The sequence below is a fragment of the Rutilus rutilus genome (genome assembly GCF_951802725.1).
Source record: "Rutilus rutilus genome assembly, chromosome: 23".
Lineage (NCBI taxonomy): Eukaryota > Metazoa > Chordata > Actinopteri > Cypriniformes > Leuciscidae > Rutilus > Rutilus rutilus.
This window is the reverse complement of record NC_140233.1, coordinates 18,299,463-18,320,280: the sequence shown is the minus strand read 5'-3', so window position 1 is coordinate 18,320,280 and position 20,818 is coordinate 18,299,463. Positions and strand designations below refer to the sequence as shown.

Genomic DNA, 20,818 nt, shown 5'->3' with positions numbered 1-20,818 from the left:
TTAGGGTCGTATCTTGGGACATCACGTCCCGTCTCATGTTGCGTTCATATTTCGGTCAAACCGCATCAGCGTTTGTTTTAATCTAACCAAACCTGCCACGTGTGAACACACCCCAAGTGTTTAAAGGTGTTTTATGGTCTACAATAAGGCAGTGAACTGTGGGTACCTTCTGTGCAGCGGTGCGCAGCTCTGCCAGGCAGGTGGCCAGGTTCTTGGCACATTGACCAAGTTGCATCGCAGCTGCCTGGTCGGTTACCGTCGGAACGGCAGCTTTAGCAGACGACACCATTTTACTTCCTGGCTGTTTGGAGGAAAACAAAACACAACCGACGATAAAAAAAGGATCATTTAATGCCAAATCGGGAGTGCTAAGCAAGCACAGAAGTGTGTGTTTTACCTGCAGGAAACTCTGGCTGGCGATGATAAGGGCTAGCTGGGCACCGAGATCTTCCGGGTGGGCCTGACTGCCTCTCATTCCCTGCACTAGCTGTGGGATATGGTCTGCCACGGCCTGGAGAGCATCCACAAAACCAAAGTCAGGATTGTTTATTTCAAATTTGCATTCTCTTGTAAATAATTGTACCCACAATACCTTGCAGCTGAACACGAGCTGCTGATGTGACATGGTGTTCTTATTGGATGCAGCTGCATTCTGGGCGGCGGCAATGGTCTGCGTCGCTGCCGCCGCGGCTTGCTTAGCTGCATTCTGTTCCAGACAAATAACATGATGAATTATAGCATCAATAATTACTAACACAGGAAATAGCGAAAAAAGTAGAGATTGGTATGGTAATAGAGACTGGCATGGTAACTGATATGGCAATGTTAAGCTGTGTTTCCACCGAAATTACCCGGAACAATTTGTCCCAGGAACTTTTTTCTCCCTAGACCTGTTGCTAGCCGCGTTTCCACTGCGGTCTAAAGTACCGTGAAGATTAGGCAAATAGTCCTGTGATGAAGGACTGCGCGCGACTTTATAGTTCCCACTGGATTTCATCCTATGAATTTAAGCTTAATAGAGCCTGAACCTTGTCGTCTGTTCATCGGTCGTATTTTTTAAACTCCATTGTTGATTCGAATAGCAGACGCAACAGATGGTGTTTGAATAAAAATGCTGCGTGGAGTCAACCAATCAAAATGTGGTATGAACTCAACCAATCAGCATGTTCAGCGCCCAACTCCCAACCCTGAAAGTTCCTGAACTTTGAAAAAGTACTACCTCGCGAGCAGGGACTTTCGGAGGGGGAAATATTTACCCGGAACTTCATTTAGACCCTGGTTCCTGCGGTGTAAACACGCCGAGTACCACCCCAAAGTTCCTAGTTTCTGGGGAAAGTTCCTGCGGTGGAAACGCGGCTTTAGTGTATTTGGTCTTGGTGCAAGAGCAAGTACAGAGACTTGCTACTGCCAATACATTCACAGACATTGCTGTGAGCATGTAAGACATGCTGCTGCTGCTTGTACATCCATAGAAGATCCATACAGGTGGATCTGGGGAAGGAGGAGGGTTTCTGAAAGCGCGCTGCAGACTGCTAACAGCAACACTACCAGTTTTTGAATGTTGAGCCGCAGCTCATTGGCCGCTGATGCAACAGCAACCGATCAGCTGCGCAATGTAGATGACGATCGCTACCAAATGAGTTAGGGACTTATCAGCCTGCGCCATCTAGAGTTTAATGCCAGAACTAGGTATATATTTATTTAGTTAAATGGCAAGCCTTTAGACTTGACAATCACACTAAGCCATATCACGATTCATGCAGCCCTATTATCTGGTATTACAATGCTAACCCTGTGTTAGATGTTGCATTAATCGTACAAAGACATGACTGTACTGAGTGGTCGTACTTCATTACAGGTCCAGCAAGGATTGTAGAGCATATCGGGATGTTTCTGGGACTGAAACGTACTTAGTCGCACTCGCAATATATGTCCATCGTAAAAAGATTTAGCAAAAATTGGCAACATGCTACACTTTTCAAGTATTAGTAAAAGGCGGCGAGGAAAAGGATTCTTTGTATAAAGAAATAATATTCCATGTGTAAGGACGGATGATAGATGCAAGCAAGATCCTGAAGAACAAAGCCATCTTTGTTGATGTGAAGAGACCAAACAGAACCAGAACGCTGAATTCCATTGGCCGAAACTGTTGGAAACTGGAAAAATACCCTCTATGGAAACTGGACTGCTCTTACAACACATACAAGCTGATAAAAAAGCTACTGCTTCCATGCTAATATGAGTCTTGGTCTAAACTGACGCAAGAGCAAAAGAACATTGTGTAACCATACTGAGATCCATGATGGATGAAAGAAAAACTATTTAATGTGCCCCTATTATGCTATTTTAAAGTTTCCTAAATTAGTTTTAAAGGTCTCCTACAACAGGTTTACATGCATCCAAGGTAAAAAAAAAACACACAAAAAAAACACTTTAATTGTCTCATAATATACATTTCAGCATCACCTCTTTTCTCACAGTGTCTGAAACGTTTAGAAAAATGATTCAGTCTCTCTAAACTCCTCCTTTGCGAGAGCCTACTCTGCTCTGATTGGTCAGATGGCCCAGAAATAACTAATAAATATTTATATATATACATATATAAGTAGGCCAAATGATACCAACTGAAAATCTACACGAGGATAAGTAAATTATGACATTTTCATTTTGGAGAATGGTCCATTTTTACATTTCATTAGTGTCTTCCACTATAATTTACTACGATCAAATCACGTGTTAGTAGGCAGGAGCAAACACAGAGAGGACCGCTAAACGGGAGGTGGGATGTAAATGCATGTCCTCACCTCCAGTCGGTGAATGAGTTTCTTTTTGATAGCGTTCTGAGCGGCTGCGTTGGTGGCGACCCGTAACCCTTCAGCAGCCTCTCGCAGCCTCTGCTGCTGGTCTTCATTTTCTGGGTATGCGGCTGCCCCCTGCACAGATACAATTCAGGTACAATTACTGCATTGCTTTCATGTACTTTACCCACTTCGGACAATTGGTTTTAATAGCAGGCTACATTACTGTACACAGTTAACATGCAACATTAGCTTGTGTTGGGTCATTTTTCTCACTGCAAACTTTTCATTATATGCTGCATACTGACTAATATTTTAATGTAACGTGAGGTATTTATGTTTAAATTAAAATAAGGTTTAAAAACTTAAAAACAAATATTTTTTGTCAGATATAAATGTCAGAATAACGCTAAATAACATCGCATTTTTTAATATATATCCACAGTAAAGTCGCAGTTATGAGTAATCGTAATTATGAGAAAAATTTAAAAGTATGAGATATAAACTCTTTATTACAAGTAGTAGTTACTATTGCGAGATGTAAAATCACAATTATGTGAAATAAAGTGACATTTGAGATGATAATGCCGCAAGTTACTATGAAAAATAGTCTCAAATGTGAAATATAATATAACAGTTATGACAGAATGTCACAACTGCTTTTTTACTGTGATGTGGAATACATTTTTCATAAAGTAATATGCCATATTGTTGTTGCATGACCTAAACTGCATGCTTATTCAGCAAGTGTTATCCAGTTAATTAATCAAATCCCTTCCCAGCTGTTAATTAATCCAATTTTGTGTAAACATATATTATCCCTGACTGTCCAATCACCTAATAATCAAGATGTTTTAGCATTATATTATTATTTTTTATAATTTAGTCATACAGTATATACCGTAGTCACATATATATACTGCATATTACCTCCTTTCAAAACTAGTAGCTAATATGCCATTTTGAAGCCTTGGTGTTTCGCATCATTTCATTTTATCTCCTTGCTTAATGGTTAAACAGAAAGTGAAAGGCAATTCTCAGAGGACAAAGTTGTCACAGATAAATCCCAGACTCGGTCAGCCCTGTGAAGGGAAATTTGTCAGCGACAGCAGAACTCTCGGCTACGCCATCCGCACACTTACAGCGCATTACTAAACATTCAATGCAAAGAGGAATTGGGGGCCGTCTGCTCCATCCCTGTTACCAAGGAAACCGTCTGTGGCGCATTCCTCATCTTTACATTTGATAATGGCATTGATGTTGTGATTAATGTATCACGGATCAAATGTGCCTAACAAGCCATAAACCAGCATTTCATGTGTCTGCATATTAATCACATCCTGGCTATTTATACATCTCTACGTTGCTGATGAAGATCGACAATCAATTCAGTGGTCCATCTCATCATGAGTCAAATCTAAATCGTGGCTCAGGGCTCTTTCAGGTATCAGAGATGAAACACTGATGAGGAGAGGAAGCACATTTTACAGTGTGGCTGCTGATTCTGGGTACTGGATTAAAAAAAAAAAAGTAAATGGGGATAAAACTGCCTACATCTAGCCAGAGCGTTCTTTTTCTTCCTTAAAGATCATGTTAAAATTTGATATAGTACTGAATTAATGAATGTATCAAGGTATTACTGTGATATGCCAAGGTAGTCCAAAAAATAACATGGTAAAAATAACATGGTATTGCCATGGTATAGGTATAAGCATGGTGTAGCCATGATAGATGTTCAAAAAAAAAAATCCCCATGTTCTTAGTACGCCACACATACAAAACCATGGCTGAAACAACACGCTTTTGCACAACACACGTTCAAAAAACAGGTTATAACCATGGCTCAAAACAAAAAAAAACAAAAAAACAAAAACAAATCTACATTTACATTTACATTACATTAATTCATTTAGCAGATGCTTTTATCCAAAGTGACTTACAAATGAGAACAATAGAAGCAGTTAAACTATAGGTAGGACAACAATATGCAAGTGCTATGACCCTTCTCAGTTTAATCCAACGCAGTACATGTGATTTTTTTTTTTTTTTTTTTTTTTAAGGGGTCATATAATGGTACATGCACTTTTACAAGTTGATTGTACTGAAATGTGTGTTGGCAGTGCCTGTACACAACCATCATAAAATGATAAAAATCCATCCAGTGGTTTAAAAAAAAATCATTTTATATGTTTTCCCCTGTCTCAAATCAAGCCGTTCGATTTTGTGATGTCACAAAATCGACGCCCCTCCCACGATTGTTGATTGACAGCAGCGTTTCAACACAGACCCGCCCTCGCTCGTGAGCGAGCTGTCAATCATAGTCCGCGCGGACCGTTGTGGTCATTGTTGATACGCTGGAGCACTGTCTATGAGCAGAATGGCGTCTAAGCGATTGTGGTGTTCTGTTCTTGGGTGTAATAAGGAACACATCAGTCATTTTGATGTTCCTAAATCCGAACCGCTGAAGACATTCGGAGGCAAAGGCTGAGTTTGTTTTCGAAGGGAATATTCCCCACGATCAGCATCAATGCTTTCATGTTTGCGCGAATCATTTCACACACCAGACTGCTTAACAAACGGTCAGTATAAAGCTGGTTTTGCTAAGAAGCTGCTCCTGAAAAAAGGATCGGTACCAACTATTCGTGTTCCTGCTGCACCTCCAGAAGAAGAAGTGACTGTAACGTTTTATTAACCTTTATATTAATATTTATATTAATCTTTGCAAATCGCTTGCACGCTTCATGATGAATGCATCTAAGGTTTACACTCAGGGTACATTACGGCATGTTTTCTATGTACGACGTTCTCAATATAATTCATAATCCCACGTTTATAATGAACAATGTGGTTATTGTGTTGTTATTACAAACAGTGTACACACAGAACAGAGGGGCGGGGTGAGCAAAGCTCATTATCATTTAAAGACACATGCACTTAAACGGCGTGCTGAAAACAGAGCTGTTTTTGACCAGGTAAAATGAGTGTTTTCTTACAATACTAATGAGAATTTTTAATTAAAGTATATTACAAACTTTTAATTTAGACCCTAAAGAATCATATTAGCTTGTACAAAAATGGCATTATATGACCCCTTTAAATAATAAAATAGAAGAGAAGAGAAAGTGTTAGTATTACTGGATCAAATCTAACCAAAACAAAACAAAACAAAACAAAACAAATGCAACACAAACCAAACAACCCCCCCGCCCCCCCAAAACAAACAAACAAACCAAGCCAAACCAACTGTAAAACAAAACCAAACAAAACACAAAATCCCAAAACAACAAAACCAAACCATACCAAACAGAAAATCCCAACACAAAACAAACAAACCAAACATAATCGAAAGCAAAACAAAACACAAAATCACAAAACAAAACACAAAACAACAAAAAACAAACAAAAAACAAAACAAAACAAAACAAAACAAATCAACCCCCCCCCCCCCCCCCCCACAAAAAAAAAAACAACAACAACAAAACCAACACATTTACAAAATACAAAATTATCATTTGGTGGAAATTTCATTTTACCTATAAAAAATTAAAAACCGGTAACAAACCATGGTACATGTCTAAACATCATTGTATTTTTTATACTGTAAATGTCGAGGGTGTATCTTGCTATAGTTTTCATACCTTCGCAGCTTCCACCATTCTGGCAGTGGCATCGGCCAACAGCTTGGCAGCCGCGAGAAGTTTCTTGGAATTATCCACATCGATTTCAGCCTCAGCGTCAGAACGCATAGCATTCACCAAGTCTGAGGTGGCCTGGGCCAAAACCCGCGCCTGTCGTACCATTTCACCTGTAAATGTGAAAATAAGTGTTATTTAAACACCACAATACAAGCATGTTGTGTGGGCAGATTCTTATATTTCTTCAGAAAAATCTACCGGCATATTCTTGGCTTGACGGTATGTTCACCGTCCTTGACTTCACTCTGGAAAAAAAAAAACCCTTGACAGCCATTCCACGTTTCTTTGATGTGTGTGAATCTGGCACAGCTGAAGCTGTTCTCTTTGAAAATCAATCTTTCTGCATTCTCTCTGCATATCACTTCAGGAACTGAAGCGCTCAAATGGTTGTGCACCCGTGTGACCCGAAGTACATCATTGATCAAGGGCCCTTTCAAAAAGTGTGCCTACTCGTTTTCCATAAACGGACTCTGTATTTCCCGAACACCTACACAGATCCAGAAATACAAGCGTTGACAAGATTATCAAGGGAGAGAGGTGTGCGCAAGGGGTGTTTCACCTCTCCAAACGTAGGATGGATTCAGAGTGAAAATAGTAAGCTTGTTAAAATCAACAGGATTCACCCCTTTAACTTTAGCAAAAAAAAAAAAAAGGATTGGATTCGATTCACCAGGAAATGAAAAGTGGGCTTTTCATAACAGACCTGAATGCAAGTTTGCAGCTGAATGTGGGCGACTTTTGAAGTACCGCCATGCTTAAGGATGTTCGTAGACTTGGATGTGCAGACTGGAGGTCAAGTTCTCTTTTGAGAATATCTTGATGTATTTAAATGGTAACGTATCTTTTATAAACATCGTTATTGCAGTTATTTGCATTAAATTAGTGCACCAACAAAACTAGCCTAAAACAATACTTAAATAGCTGTTTGGCTGTTGTCTGCTGATATTTACACATTTGATCTTAAACGGTTATTAGTTCTTTAATATTGCGTCTAATGATAATTGGCATAATTTGGTTGGTCTCAAAAAAGCACCCAACAAATGGTATTCATAGAAAAAGCAACGTATTTATTATATGTTTTAATAATTACTATTTTATTTTATATGGTTAAGCTAAACATTTCTAATTTGAGAATGAAGGCTGGATTATTATTATTTTTTTAAAGGATGAAAATAAATTTGTGACTCCAATTTGCATTGAACTTTACTTACATAAAATGACAAACAACATCAGTAATAATTAATTATTAAAATAATATTTTGTTTTTATTGTAGTCTACTGGTCATTTAGTTACTGTTTCAAAAAACATAAAACAATTTAATTTGGTTAGTTAAACAAAAAAACAAAGTAATATTCACTAGTATTAAGTATTAACTAATGTTAAGGTCGTGTGGCTTGAGTGATGTCAGCGAAAAAGTAAAGCTGTTACAGACGTTGAGCAAATTATTACATGAAAGAATGCAAAAAGTAACATTTCTTTTCTTTTGAATAACATGCACTGATGAATCATGCACAGTACGAACCGTAACCTGTATTAAGAAATTCAATTTTGAGTTCCTGTTCACTTTAAAGCTAGAGAAATCTTTGATGATGATGACGATGATTTGTGGGTCCAGGTCGTTTATCACGTTCCATGTTTTACTTGAACATTTGCAGACAACCCCACTGGCACCTTTCGGCATGTGTTTTTCTTTAAAAAGTTCAAAGACAGTGTGTGTGAGTGTGTGTGTGTGATTGAGACCAGATTTGATGCCGTGTAGCGGTTTTATATGACATGTTTTCAACAACCTCGCGGGCCTAGAATCTTTTGAGGATTCTTTAGACTTACGGCCATAGCATAACAAACATCTTCAGTTTTGAAAACGGCTTAAAAACACAGCACAGACCGCAGACAAAACAACTTTTAGGGACCTCACTGAGACAAAATAAACTGGGGGTCAAATTTTTCCAGAAAAACAACAGCACTGGAGACAAGATACAAAAGCTGAGCAAAGCTAGCAAGCTAAATATTTGTCAGTGCATTATAACAGAGAATTAAAGTTGCTTGTGGGTCACTAGAAGTAGGGCTGCCAGCCGGTTAGCGCACAAAGACAGCTCCAAAATGAGGCCAGGAACACCATCAAAACTGTGCAATTCTGAATATGGAAAAGCTAATCCTATTGTGTCAGAGCACAGATATGCTTTGTTTGGACGATGAGCCTAAAAGATATTAAAGCTCTCTTGTGTATTACTGTATGCTTATTTGACTTTGATTTCCATTTATTAAATAAATTCTCTGTATCCTGGAACTGTTCTACATCCTGTGGCACAGGCCCATCTATCGCATTTAGAGGCACTTTCTAAGGCAAAAATCTGCATTTCTAATGCTCATATTTGTGGTTAGGGAATTCAAACAATCCTTTAACCGCAAGTTATAAACTCATTCTGCACCGTGCATGATGCCTTACATTGTGCAGCTTGTTGAGGAGAAGTGTGCTATTACTTATATATTAGAGTTCATCCTTATGTTTTTTGGTGGAGAAAGAGGGCAAAGACACTATTAAATGACATTATACCATGGTCTGTCTGAATGCTCGATTCTGATTGGCTGGAAGGTGGGCAATAAAACCATTTAATGCACAGGTAGTTCCAAGCACCGCTCTATTTTAACTCGCTGTTTTCATTGAAGAGCCCTCACACGCGCACACACATACATTTTTTTTTTTTAGCAAGGAGGGAGTTACATCACAATGTTTAAGTAATTAAACTCACAGCTTATAGAGAGAGACGCTGAACAGACACAGGTACGAATCTCTCTCTCTCTCTCTCTCTCTCTCTCTCGATAATTCAAATAAATGCTATAATTCATTCAATCATATAAATGTCTTAAATGAATCTTACGCACTACTTTATCTCTTTGTCTGATTAAAAGCAGGCAGAATGCTAGATCTAACTGATGAAAATAACCGTCAAAATATTGTGCTGGAAACATCAATAACAGCTTTACGTTGTCAATGCTGGCAAATGACCATGGTATAAGCGGTATAATCCATGGCTAGCTGTGCATTAAATGAGTTTAACAGGTTCTTTACCTCCACTTCATGCATTAAAATCGTTTATTGCACAGCTAGCCGTGGAATATCACTTACATATTATAACTATTAATGCATTTAAGGCCATTTCTTAGACTTGTTTTTAATTATATACATAATGTCATTTATTTATATACATAATGTTATAATTATATAGGACTGTCTCACCTGCGTCCCCCATTGAGGTGAAAATACTCTCCGTTACAGTCATAATGGTGTCAGTGGCCTGGTCGTAGCGTCCGATTGGCTCTCCGCAGCTGGCGTAGTGGCGCACGTGCTGCAGCAGATCACTGAGGGCCTGGCTGACCGCCCCGGCCGCCATGTTCACCTGTCGGAGCAGCTCGCCCTCCTCTGAGGCGCCGTGGCACGCCTTCACACACCCCTCCACGGACCGCTCCACCAGACGTCCCGCCTCCACCAGCTGCTCCTGACACACCGGCGAGGAGATGGTGGGGCTCACCACCTACAACACACGTGCACCCAAAATAGAGACTGCGTTCAGATTCAGGATACCATACAGAAAGTGTAAGGGAATGTGTGCTTTTCTTAAAGGGATATCTCACTGCTGGAAAAATGAATGTGTATTTAAATTGGGTCATTTATGTAGTAGAAATGTGAAATTATTTTAGAAGTTGGTGCCTTCTAGACTGAGACTGAAAATGTATTTTTGGCTCATGTGGATGAAAGACAACAACTCCCAGAATGCACTTGCTTCGCTGCCCTACGGGGCCACTCCCAAGCCACGCCTACCGGTTACAGAGGGCAGTATCGTAAGAAATGATACAACTAGGCTTGACTCGAAACTGAAAAGACGCCGTTTTATCGTGAGATCACACCCCCTATGGGCGGGTTGAAAACATGAACTAGCTCCTACTACTGGATGTAGTCTCTAGCCTCTGGCCAAAAAAGCCTCGGAAGACCCAAAATGATGATTTTTGCGTCATCTGACCTTTTTTTCCAGACACACAATACAGAAATTTCTCGTTTCAGGGCGTCATGAGGGAAGGAAGCACGGTCATTCGAAAATACTACCGGGTTTCTACTGATACAAATTAGCTTAATGCTAATCGGTGAAGTATCCCTTTAATGATGAAAATACATTCTTAGAGCTGAAATAGTTAAAATAATGATATACATCTTTATTATCATGGTATGGTAGTGGTCAACTTATGTATCGCTGATAAATCAGTTAATATTTTATTTGATTTGAAGATTTTTGATGGTATAAAGTTCTTTACACTAGATGATCAAACAACAACATTTTGCTTCTTAAGTATGGTTATCTTAAAAAAAAAAAAAAACCTCACTGAAATTCATGCTTCACAAATGTACTTCTTACTTTTTAAATCCTGTCCAAATCAAATGTGTCTGTGTTTTTACTCACTCAGCCTCTTTTTAAAGTTATGGAGCAAATTACCTATAGCTTTTTTTTAGGTTATGCTGCTGGCATCCCAACATAAAGATGTAATGATTCCTGATTTAGAATTAAAAATAATATTAAACCAATAAGGTATGATACTTATTTGAATTAATTATGTTTATGCATTGGGGATGTTCTATAGTCTAATGCCCTCATTTGTGTGTGTGTTTGTTCTGGATTGTGCCAGATTAATTATTTATTTTTTTGGACAAACTTTTGTGGAATCCACTAAATATTTTTGTGTACTCCAAGTTCAATTGTGACAAAAGTCACAAAGTCTTGTACCACTCCGATGAACACAAATAAAAAAATAAAAGAAAGGTCAACATGACAAATAACCTCAAAAAACATATACATATATATATATACATATATATATAATAAAAAAAATCCAAGTCATGAACCCTTTAAAATAAATTGTCATTTTATTACTTTAAGCAAAGTAGAGATAATTACAATCATTAAAACATTATATTTCCTTACATATGCATCAGCCACTCTGCTTTCTGTTAACCATTTAATTTTCAATTATATACTTTGATCTGTATCTATATATCTAGACAGATGTCTTCTAGTTAACTTTCATTACGCGTAACGAATATGAAACGTACCTTAGTGCAGGCCACCAGCTGTGAGGTGGAGAGCGCGCACTGCGTGGCGGCGGTAATGACTCGGTTCTGGAGCACCGTGTCCTCCGCCACCTGTGCCACGTTCTTAGCTTTCAGCACCAGCATGGCGGCGGCATTAGCGACGGCTTTAGCCAGGTTCATCATGATGTCCTGAAACATATTCGTCATTCAAGCAACACACTGTGAAACAACCTGGCCCAGACTAATGAATGAAATGAACGCAAGGATAGAGTGTAACAGAATAAAATAGAGGGCAATAAAACGCTCTCTGAGGCTAACTGACTGTGACAACATCACATAAACCACACTAAATCAAATTTAACGTGTTGAAAATGGGCACTAAAGTGTTTACCACAAGCGAAAACTGCCTTGCCAAGAAATAATGAGACATGGAGCATGTGATTGGCTGAGGGATTTGGCATTAACCAATCAGTAGATTCAGGCAGAGCGCAACAGTTGAGTTCAAGAGGTAGAAAATCCCATTCCCATCTCATTCATAAAGACATTTTTTAACTATAACATATAAACCTTCAAGACAGACCTACCATAAACTTTGAGATTAAGGGATAACGCTGTTTTTCCTACACCCGTCAACATCTTATACATTTGCATATACCTGTATATTTTATAAATTCAATCAAAAGGGGGTGGAAAAACGTGTTCAGATTGCAACTCATACTGTATGTGAAGAAAATCTCTCGTGTTAAATTTAGGGCAAGTTAGCGCGACAATAACACATAAGAAAACGTGCATGAACATCAAAAGGTATGCTGAAAAATACAGTACAACTTATCGAAATGAATCATGTCTCATGTAATCGCATAATCAGTGTGTCAACCGCAGAAAGACGTCGATAAAACAGCTTAATGTTGCATTTATCTCAGGAAAGTTTTCCAATGTTCACAATTCGTTAGTTAGTTATAAAAACACTAGAGAGGAGCTTATTTACTGTGAATTATTTATGTATGTTTGAATAAATTTGTTTATGAAAACTACCGTATGTGCAACTGAGTACTGAATACATTTCAGTATTTAATGGAGTTTAATTATTACATATGAAAATAAATAGCAGTTAATTTTAACCTCTAATATTATAGTAATGTTCCAAATGAGAGGGTTCCCTGTATAGTTCGCAGTATTATTTGGGAGAGATTTTTTTTTTCCTTAAGAAAATCAAAGTATCGGTATCGTTACCGGTATCGGAGGAGAAATTTAGTATCGAGTAGTTTTTTTGAGGAACATAAAAATGAAAATTCTCTCATCATTTTCTCACCTTTGCCCTGACTTAGTATGCAACGCAAATTTATATAAGGAAAAACATATAGCACAATTATCCATACATTGAAAGTGACCACAGCTATGAGATTTTAAGTGAATAATGACTTAAAATTCAGTCTGTTCGTCACTTAAAGCTATAGATATATCGAATGACTTCAAAAGACTTGAAATATAGTGCATTCGACACATTAACAACTTTATAATGCCATTTTGACAACCGTTCACCACCACTTTCACTGTATGGAAAAGAGCAGTGTGAACATTCCTCAAAACATCCCCTTTTGTGAAGACATAGTTCACCCTTATATCGTTCCAAATCACTTGATTGACCTTTTTTCCTAATTTCTAGATACATTTTTGCTTTGAATCAGAGTTTGCAATGCTGTGAATGGGAAAAAATCCCAGAACCGGAGTGAGCATTCACTATTACGTTCTGTTCCAGAAAGAAAGACACACCTGGAATCTCTCGTCGGTTTCTCCTTCTCCCATTTGCTTCAGAAGATCTCCGCTGGCCTGTCCGATGCTGCCCGCCGCCGTCAGAACAGTCTGTCTGGGCTGTGGGGTGATATCGACACTTAAGAAATGACCCACGTACCGCCAACCGCGACGTCTCAGAACACAATGCGCGGCTAATCACATCCTGCCTATCAGCTCTGCACCCCACTACAATTACCCTGTCTAGCACAAGCCAAACAAATAAACAGATTGTGACTGTGCTCTGTAAACCAGGAAGGAAAAAACAGAGCTTAACGAGTTCATTATCAAATCCGCCTGTAAACAGCAGTGCGTTACTGGCGGATTAGATGTGAAGGGGCCGAGGGGTTCGCGTGTTTGCATTCGTCACCTCTCCAGAAGCCGGCTCCACGGCTCTGAGCAGGTCAGACACGGCCCCTGTGAGGGTCCGGGCGGCCCCCATTAGATTCTGCCCGCTGCCCACTTCGTCCTCCATCAGAGCCGCCAGCAGCTTCACTCCCTTGGACATCTCCGTCAGGTTTGAGGAGATGGTGGTGATGGCGCAGCCCACGGCGGTATAATCCGTGTCCGAAGGGTCACCTGGAGCGAATCGGAAAAGTGGCTGATTAAAAGTGTGAAAGAGTGAGCGATTTAAAGGGATAGTTCATCTAAAAATGCTAATTCTGTCATTTATTATCCATGCATTATGGAAATGACAAATTTGGGGGGAATTTTTCTCTTTTATGTATCCTAAATACGTAATTAAATCCTATTTTCTCGCTTTCTGCATAATTTGACAGGAGCGGTTATTGTTAACTAAAACTAACTGGGGTCGATGATTAAAATAAAGCTAAAATAGAATATTAATATTAGACGAAAAATTTAAAACAAACAAATGAGAAAATAATATCTTGGCAACTAACCAACTAAGTGAAATAAGTACTAAAATGACTAAAACTAATACTTAAATAAAAATTGTAATATATAAAAGTTAAATAACAAAAACTAATAAAAATGACAAAAACGGATAAAACAAACTAAAATGAAAATGAAAACTGAGCTAAAAATACTATAATAGTATATAAATAATTCTAAAATAACACTGAACTTGACAAAATTACAGCTTGGAAATGATGCACAGTAAAAATGGATTTTTCTTAAACATCACATGACTCATATTTCATCTTCAGCTCTTCGCTGACAAGGTCACATTCTTTGGCAACCTAATTAATTAAAAATAAACTTTATTAATGGTAAAACGGTTTAGTGTGATGGAAATGACTTAATTTGCGTAATAATCGATTTTTACATAATAAATATTAAACTTTGTTCAGACTATTATAGTTGTAAGCATGTAATAATTTATATTTTTTTTACTGATTTTAATACTTAAATTCTGAATTTGAAAAGTAGGCAAAATAAACTAAAATAAACGGATGAATTGTTCACTATAAAAGCAGGAACATACATGGCCAGTTTTACTTTCATGTCTTTAACGCTCCACTCAAATGTGCAACACGTGCAATAACGTAATCATTATTAGTGAGCTCATTCAAAATGAGATCCATATTACCCATATGCATTCCATCTATAGTGCGGACATCCACACATCACATTATATCCTAACAAGCTCTTCAGGGCATGAGAACAGATGTAAAGCACAGGCTGAAAAAAAAAAAAAAAAAAAAACCCAGTAAAGTTTGAGCTGGGCTCCTGGCTAACAGGCAAATCTCCGCACTATCAAACAGATGGCACGAGGAGATTAAATCCAGCAAAAACCTGGTCTGGTCCGCATGGAATCTCTCCAGAACGCGGGAAGGAATACACAAATCCTGCCAAGCAGTTCAGCTTCAGGACAACAAACTTCACAATCATTAATGGAAATATTTATTAGTGCAATTGGAGAGTGACTTATTATTTAACAGTGAGATGAAACTTACTTTCGCTGGTATGAAGTAATAAAACTAGCAATTGCAAGACTGTATGTCGTTTTCATACACTTGTGGTGTTGGACAAAGGATGTGTCTTCAGTTATGTTTAACAGTGCATATACACATCACAGGAAAATTACAGAATGTCATTTTTGGGTAAAAGTCATGATCATTTCCAACATAAATTTGATTTTCACCACATCGTTTGTCTTACTAAGGCTAATTTCATAGCATGTTATACTTTCTAAATACACTCTAATTTATTTCGATGGTCCACTTTAGACACTCTACTAAGTACGTTTGCAACTACACTGCCTGGCCAAAAAATAAAGTCGCTGTTTGGATTTAAATAGGCAAATGGTTAAGAGTCTATGATTGGAATTGAATTTAAGGTCATATAAGCATTTGAAAAGAGGCTAAGTAAGGCATTTTTGATGTGATGGTTTATGGGTAATTCCTTATTCGGTCACATACCGGCAGTGAGGTTGACCACTGATGCGGTACCAGCCGTGATGGCATCCACTTGGGAGTGAATCTCATGTTTGGATTCATCCACCTTGTTCTGAACCCACATTCTGGACGCCTTTTTGGGAGAAAAGAGAGGAAAGTGAATACTAGTGCATTCATGTGTTTTTTAGGGATTTTTTCCCACTACGAAAAATCAAGGTTATGTAAGCACAGGTAAATGATCAATGACCATCTCTGCAATTATAGTCAATAAATGAACAATAATTGTAAGGCAATGCCACAATACATCACTGTAATGTCACAATAACAAAAACCTTAATATGAAACAACACATTATGAAGCTTTTACTCTAGTTTGTGGCGCATATTCTGGCTCAATGTCCCTCATGGGATTTGAACTAGCAACCTTCTACTGCATAACAAATCACACACAGGGACATACTGTACGAGGATCTTTCCTCCTAACACCATTACTCACATAAAATCAGACAATATGTGGTTTACAGCAGTACAAACAATCATTATTTTTGCACCAGTGCCACAAAAAAAACAGGGTTTTTTTTGTCTCTGTATAATTTCTCACCATGTCGTGTCCCAGTGGCGGAAGATTATCAACCTCTCCCAGGTCAGCTTGCGCCTGCTGGACAGCTTGCATACTGGTGTTGATGGTTCCCATCAATGCTTGCTGGGCCAGATTCTGAAGGCACAGGAAGTAGTCATTTAGAAGACGATATGTAGAAAAAAACTCTATAGAAGAACCAGATATGCATCATTTTAGTGCATTGTTGTGTTATGAAGTGCGCCAGAATGCAACTCATGGCATCACCATACGGGACGCTAATGAGCAACAGTTTAAAGAGAGTAGGGTGACCACCTGTACTGCATTTGTCCCGCAAAATCACATCTACTGTCCTGCAACAGAGCAATAACCAGGTCACCCTAAATGAGAGACTTGTTGAACAAGTTAGTTCAGGTTAGCTAAAATGTACAGCTAGCTACCTGAATAAAGTTGTCAGAAGTCACTTGCCAACCAATCAGCTTTCCGTTGGTCAATGTGACGAATCCATGTGACCAACTTTAAATTGTTTCGAAATCTGCGGGGGAAAATCTTTCACCTATGGATTCCTATTGAAATGACTAGATTTTGCCTGTGAAAATTCATCAAACAAACGTAAACGTGAGGCCACCTTAACACATCCAGTTTAATATCATTCATACATTTTGAGTAAACAGTAATACATTTCAAGCCTCCTAGGGTTTGGAGGGTTGTTTCCAAAAGTAAGGCGCATTCAGTATGTACTTAGGGACTGTGTTTGCAATGTATTGGTAAGTGATTTGTGCCTGCTTTGCCCTTTGCTGTGACCCAGAAGCAACCCTGGTGGGATTTGAACCCACAACCTCACGGTTACCAGTCATTAACCAATAAGTCACAGGGCTTGACATTAACACCCACCAACCTGTTAAATTTTGTATACATTTTTCAATTGTAGTCTTCTAAAAAAAGGCATCTGAAATAATAAACTAAGTGCAATGTAGTGTTGTCAAAAATATAGGTTATCCAATACATATCGATACTGAAATATCTGAAATGCTTCCAATACTCATTTTCTGCAGAATAGATGCACGATACCAGCTGCGTTATCTCTCTCTCTCATGATCTCTCCGACAGTGAGTGACACACAAACCCACCTCCCACCACTCACTCTTCAGATGCTTCAGATGAATATTGTTGGTGTTACAGGGTTTGAATTTCGGTGTGGGATTGCACTTGTTGCGCATCATTTTACTCATTCGCGCAGATTTTGTATTTACACCCAAAGTGCGCGCACATAAAGCCGCCTCTCAGTACCAAATTGAGTTATTTTTCTTTGCTTATTGCGCTTAAACAGTCAAATATGCCAAAATAATGTCAAACTGCCGGTTTTGGTGAGTATTCAAAGTATTCGAGTATTAAAACACAGTCAGTGTGTTTTAAGTGAACATAAACAGTTAAGGAAGAAAACGCATGTGTGACACCGTGTCCTAACTACACGCAATACGCGATAAAAGGTATCTTTTCCAGGTTAATCAGAGTTTTTGTCCTAACCAGCCGCGACGGCGACACGTGACAATCCTATTTTAGAAACAATTTCTGGAACAACAAACACAAAGTGTGGCAATGATAATCTCAGGTACTGTTTACGTGCTTTATTTAATGTTAAAAGCGTGTAATGTGATTTTGAATATCATTTAGCGCTCCCAGCTTTGTAGCTGTAAAAGCAACAATGGATAATTCACCTCAGATCTTAAATGGAAACAAGAACGTTCAAACTGTGAACAAACAAGTGTATTGTTTTTTGTTCATTGTTTTTTGACAAGATTGTTTTAGTAACCCAGTAGCCTATGTATTTTTAATAATGTTTAAATGGTGTAATATTTGTGAATTTGATTATGTAGCCTACTTATCCATTTTTTGCGATTGCCGATTACTCTGGTGCGAGAGCCTGCCCACACGCTGTTCTGATTGGCTGTGGGTTTTGATTGATTTTTACGCATCTCGCAGTCGCGTCGCGTCTAGTGTGGACAGACAAATAATTTGTCGCTGGAATCTTATCGCATCGTGTCTGGTTAGGAAATGGTTTAACAGTATAATGGATCCGTGTGTCAGGTCTTAAAGTGACAGCAGCCTAATATACCTGCTGCCAAATTATGAGATCATATTAAAAATATCTATACTGCAGTTTTTTGCCATGGTATCAATGTCAAAATTGTGGCCAGTGAAAATGAGTGGCTTTGGAAAACCACTAGCCACAGCGGCTGGTTAGCAAAAAAGTTAATGTCAAGCCCTGATCACATTGCATAGGTTTAACCAACACCACGGAGGAACAGGATTATTATAGGTAAATGAACCTAAAACCATAAAAACATTTTTGTTACTCAAAATAAAATAAACGGTAACGTTATAAACTTTACAAATTTTATTTTAGAAAGTTGCCAGGGCAACATTTCTCATTTTCATTTAGTTTAACTTTATGTTAAACAACAAATTAATAAAAACTATATAACTACATAAAAACTTATAAAAATTAAAATGACTAAAACTTAAAACATGAAAAAAAAAAAAAAAAAACCACAATATACACTATAAGAAGATTTGATAAATGTCTTTTAACAATCAATTTTGATAATTCACCTTGTCACTATAACCGTCATAAATCTTCGAGCTCCCAATTATCCCAATTATCAAATGTGACAGTCTAATTACCCACAAATAAATCACAAAGAAGATTTAAGTAACAGATGGAGCCCTGTGGCCTGCTCCATGAAGCTAATTGAAAAAGCTCTGAGTTTCAGAGTAGGTTTAGAGTTGACAAAACCATAGAAACCACAACCTGGTTTAAATCAGGTCCAGCGCGGTCACAAACGCGATCGAGATATAAACATCAGCGCAGTTGCGTGTTCTCACCAGAGGGGGCATGTGTCCTCTGTGCATCTGTCCCATGGTGATCTGCTGTTGAGCCGAGGGCATTGTGCCCATGTTGAATGTGTCGGGGCCTCCTATTGACCCCGACCGCATGATACCAGGCAGTGCCACCGACCCGTGCTCGACTCGACCGACCCGATTAAACTGCTGCTGGAGGATAGTGGACCTACGAAACAAGAAACGGCTCATTATTAGACGCTGTCAGGCTGCTTTCACTCATATCTGTGAATGATGGTTGTTGTTGCTACGGTAATTACTGACAGCCTTTAAAATCAGCTGAGTGGCTCTTCCCTATTCGCACCAGGAAAACAGACGCTTCAGGCACTGTTGCTTAATTAGAGCTTATTGTGAGAGGCCTCAATTTTTGGATTATAGTGCTAAAAGTAACATGAGTAACATGAGGACAGACGCAGGCACCGATGCCCGACGTCTCCCCTCCTCCTACAGAGAGAAGTGGGATGCCGTCGCCCATAACAACCACTTTCCAGGCAGTGCTCGAGAGGACGTGACCCATCTGTATATCCGATTCTGATAGAACCAGAGCCCAGGCTGGATAAAAGAGCTGCTGGGAAGAAGTGCCAGGCGAAGTAACTTTGAATATGATATTTTTTTCTGCTAGCCTGGTCAAACCAGTAGCTCAGATTTGATGAAAAAGGTCTCTAAATTGAAAAAAAAAATTCTTTCAGATTTAACTATAAAGGTCCTTGCACACTGAGTCCGAAATTCTCATCCCAAATTTTCGCAGGTTAAAAAATAAATATGACCTCGCGTTGTGTCAATCGTGTTTACACACTGCCTCTGAAACTTTCGTCCATCGGCGTATTTCGTATTGTTTCGACAATACAGAGCCACCGAATGACGAAAAAACGTATACGAAAATTTCAATTTACATTTAAATTGATTTAATTACAATGTACTTATTTATTACAATTAATTAATTTTCTTCCTAATTACATTTGATAGATCACCAAGAAAAAGTGAATATTCATTGGTTATCATAGCATTTTTTGGTTTACTTTTTACCTTAAATCTATTACTGCTATTGATTATAGTGTATTAATATACTGATTAACTGATTTTTGGTCTTCATTTAGTGAAAAACAGAGGAAAATATGCCTTCATTCTTGTGTTACATTTGTCAATATGGGACAATTGTAAAATATCAACCTTATTGATTTCGCGTAGAAATAATCTACCAACTCGATAAGAGAATATCTGTTGAAATGCAATTATTCTTTAAAGAAGCGTGTTGTAGTTTCACGACCTTGAGTGCAAGGCTTGTAATGTTAAATTACATGGCAAACTGTCAACCCTGTTACCAAGATTTAGTATGGTAAGCAACTGAGTATTGAAAACTGCATATAGAAATCATTTGTAGAAATATTCTCTTTTAAGTATCATGACCTTGAGCAAAAGGCTTGGAATTAAAAATAAAACGATCAACCCTGTTATCATGATTTGTGTAGTAAACTTCAGAAAACTGAAATGTGGATATTAAGAAATATCAGAATGAATTGCTCTTTCTAACTTTGTGGTTTGACTTCGACTTTGAGCACAAGGCTTGTAAAGTCAAATTAAACAATCAACCCTGTTGCAATGATTTTCTATGGTAA

General features: G+C 38.3%; 1 protein-coding gene across 1 annotated transcript in view; it reads right to left on the bottom strand.

The window, feature by feature from the left end:
- tln2b (talin 2b) overlaps positions 1 to 20,818 on the bottom strand; it is an 84,368-nt gene that overhangs the window by 43,820 nt on the left and 19,730 nt on the right. Inside the window, exons 12-23 of the mRNA XM_084397570.1 lie at positions 19,188 to 19,371; positions 16,326 to 16,439; positions 15,750 to 15,858; positions 13,736 to 13,944; positions 13,348 to 13,446; positions 11,596 to 11,763; positions 9,733 to 10,027; positions 6,437 to 6,603; positions 2,805 to 2,933; positions 593 to 706; positions 398 to 511; positions 167 to 301 (exon numbers count right to left, since the gene is read on the bottom strand). Of these exons, the coding sequence (XP_084253696.1) occupies positions 167 to 301; positions 398 to 511; positions 593 to 706; positions 2,805 to 2,933; positions 6,437 to 6,603; positions 9,733 to 10,027; positions 11,596 to 11,763; positions 13,348 to 13,446; positions 13,736 to 13,944; positions 15,750 to 15,858; positions 16,326 to 16,439; positions 19,188 to 19,371 (1,837 nt within the window). The remainder of the gene's footprint in view (positions 1 to 166; positions 302 to 397; positions 512 to 592; positions 707 to 2,804; positions 2,934 to 6,436; positions 6,604 to 9,732; positions 10,028 to 11,595; positions 11,764 to 13,347; positions 13,447 to 13,735; positions 13,945 to 15,749; positions 15,859 to 16,325; positions 16,440 to 19,187; positions 19,372 to 20,818) is intronic.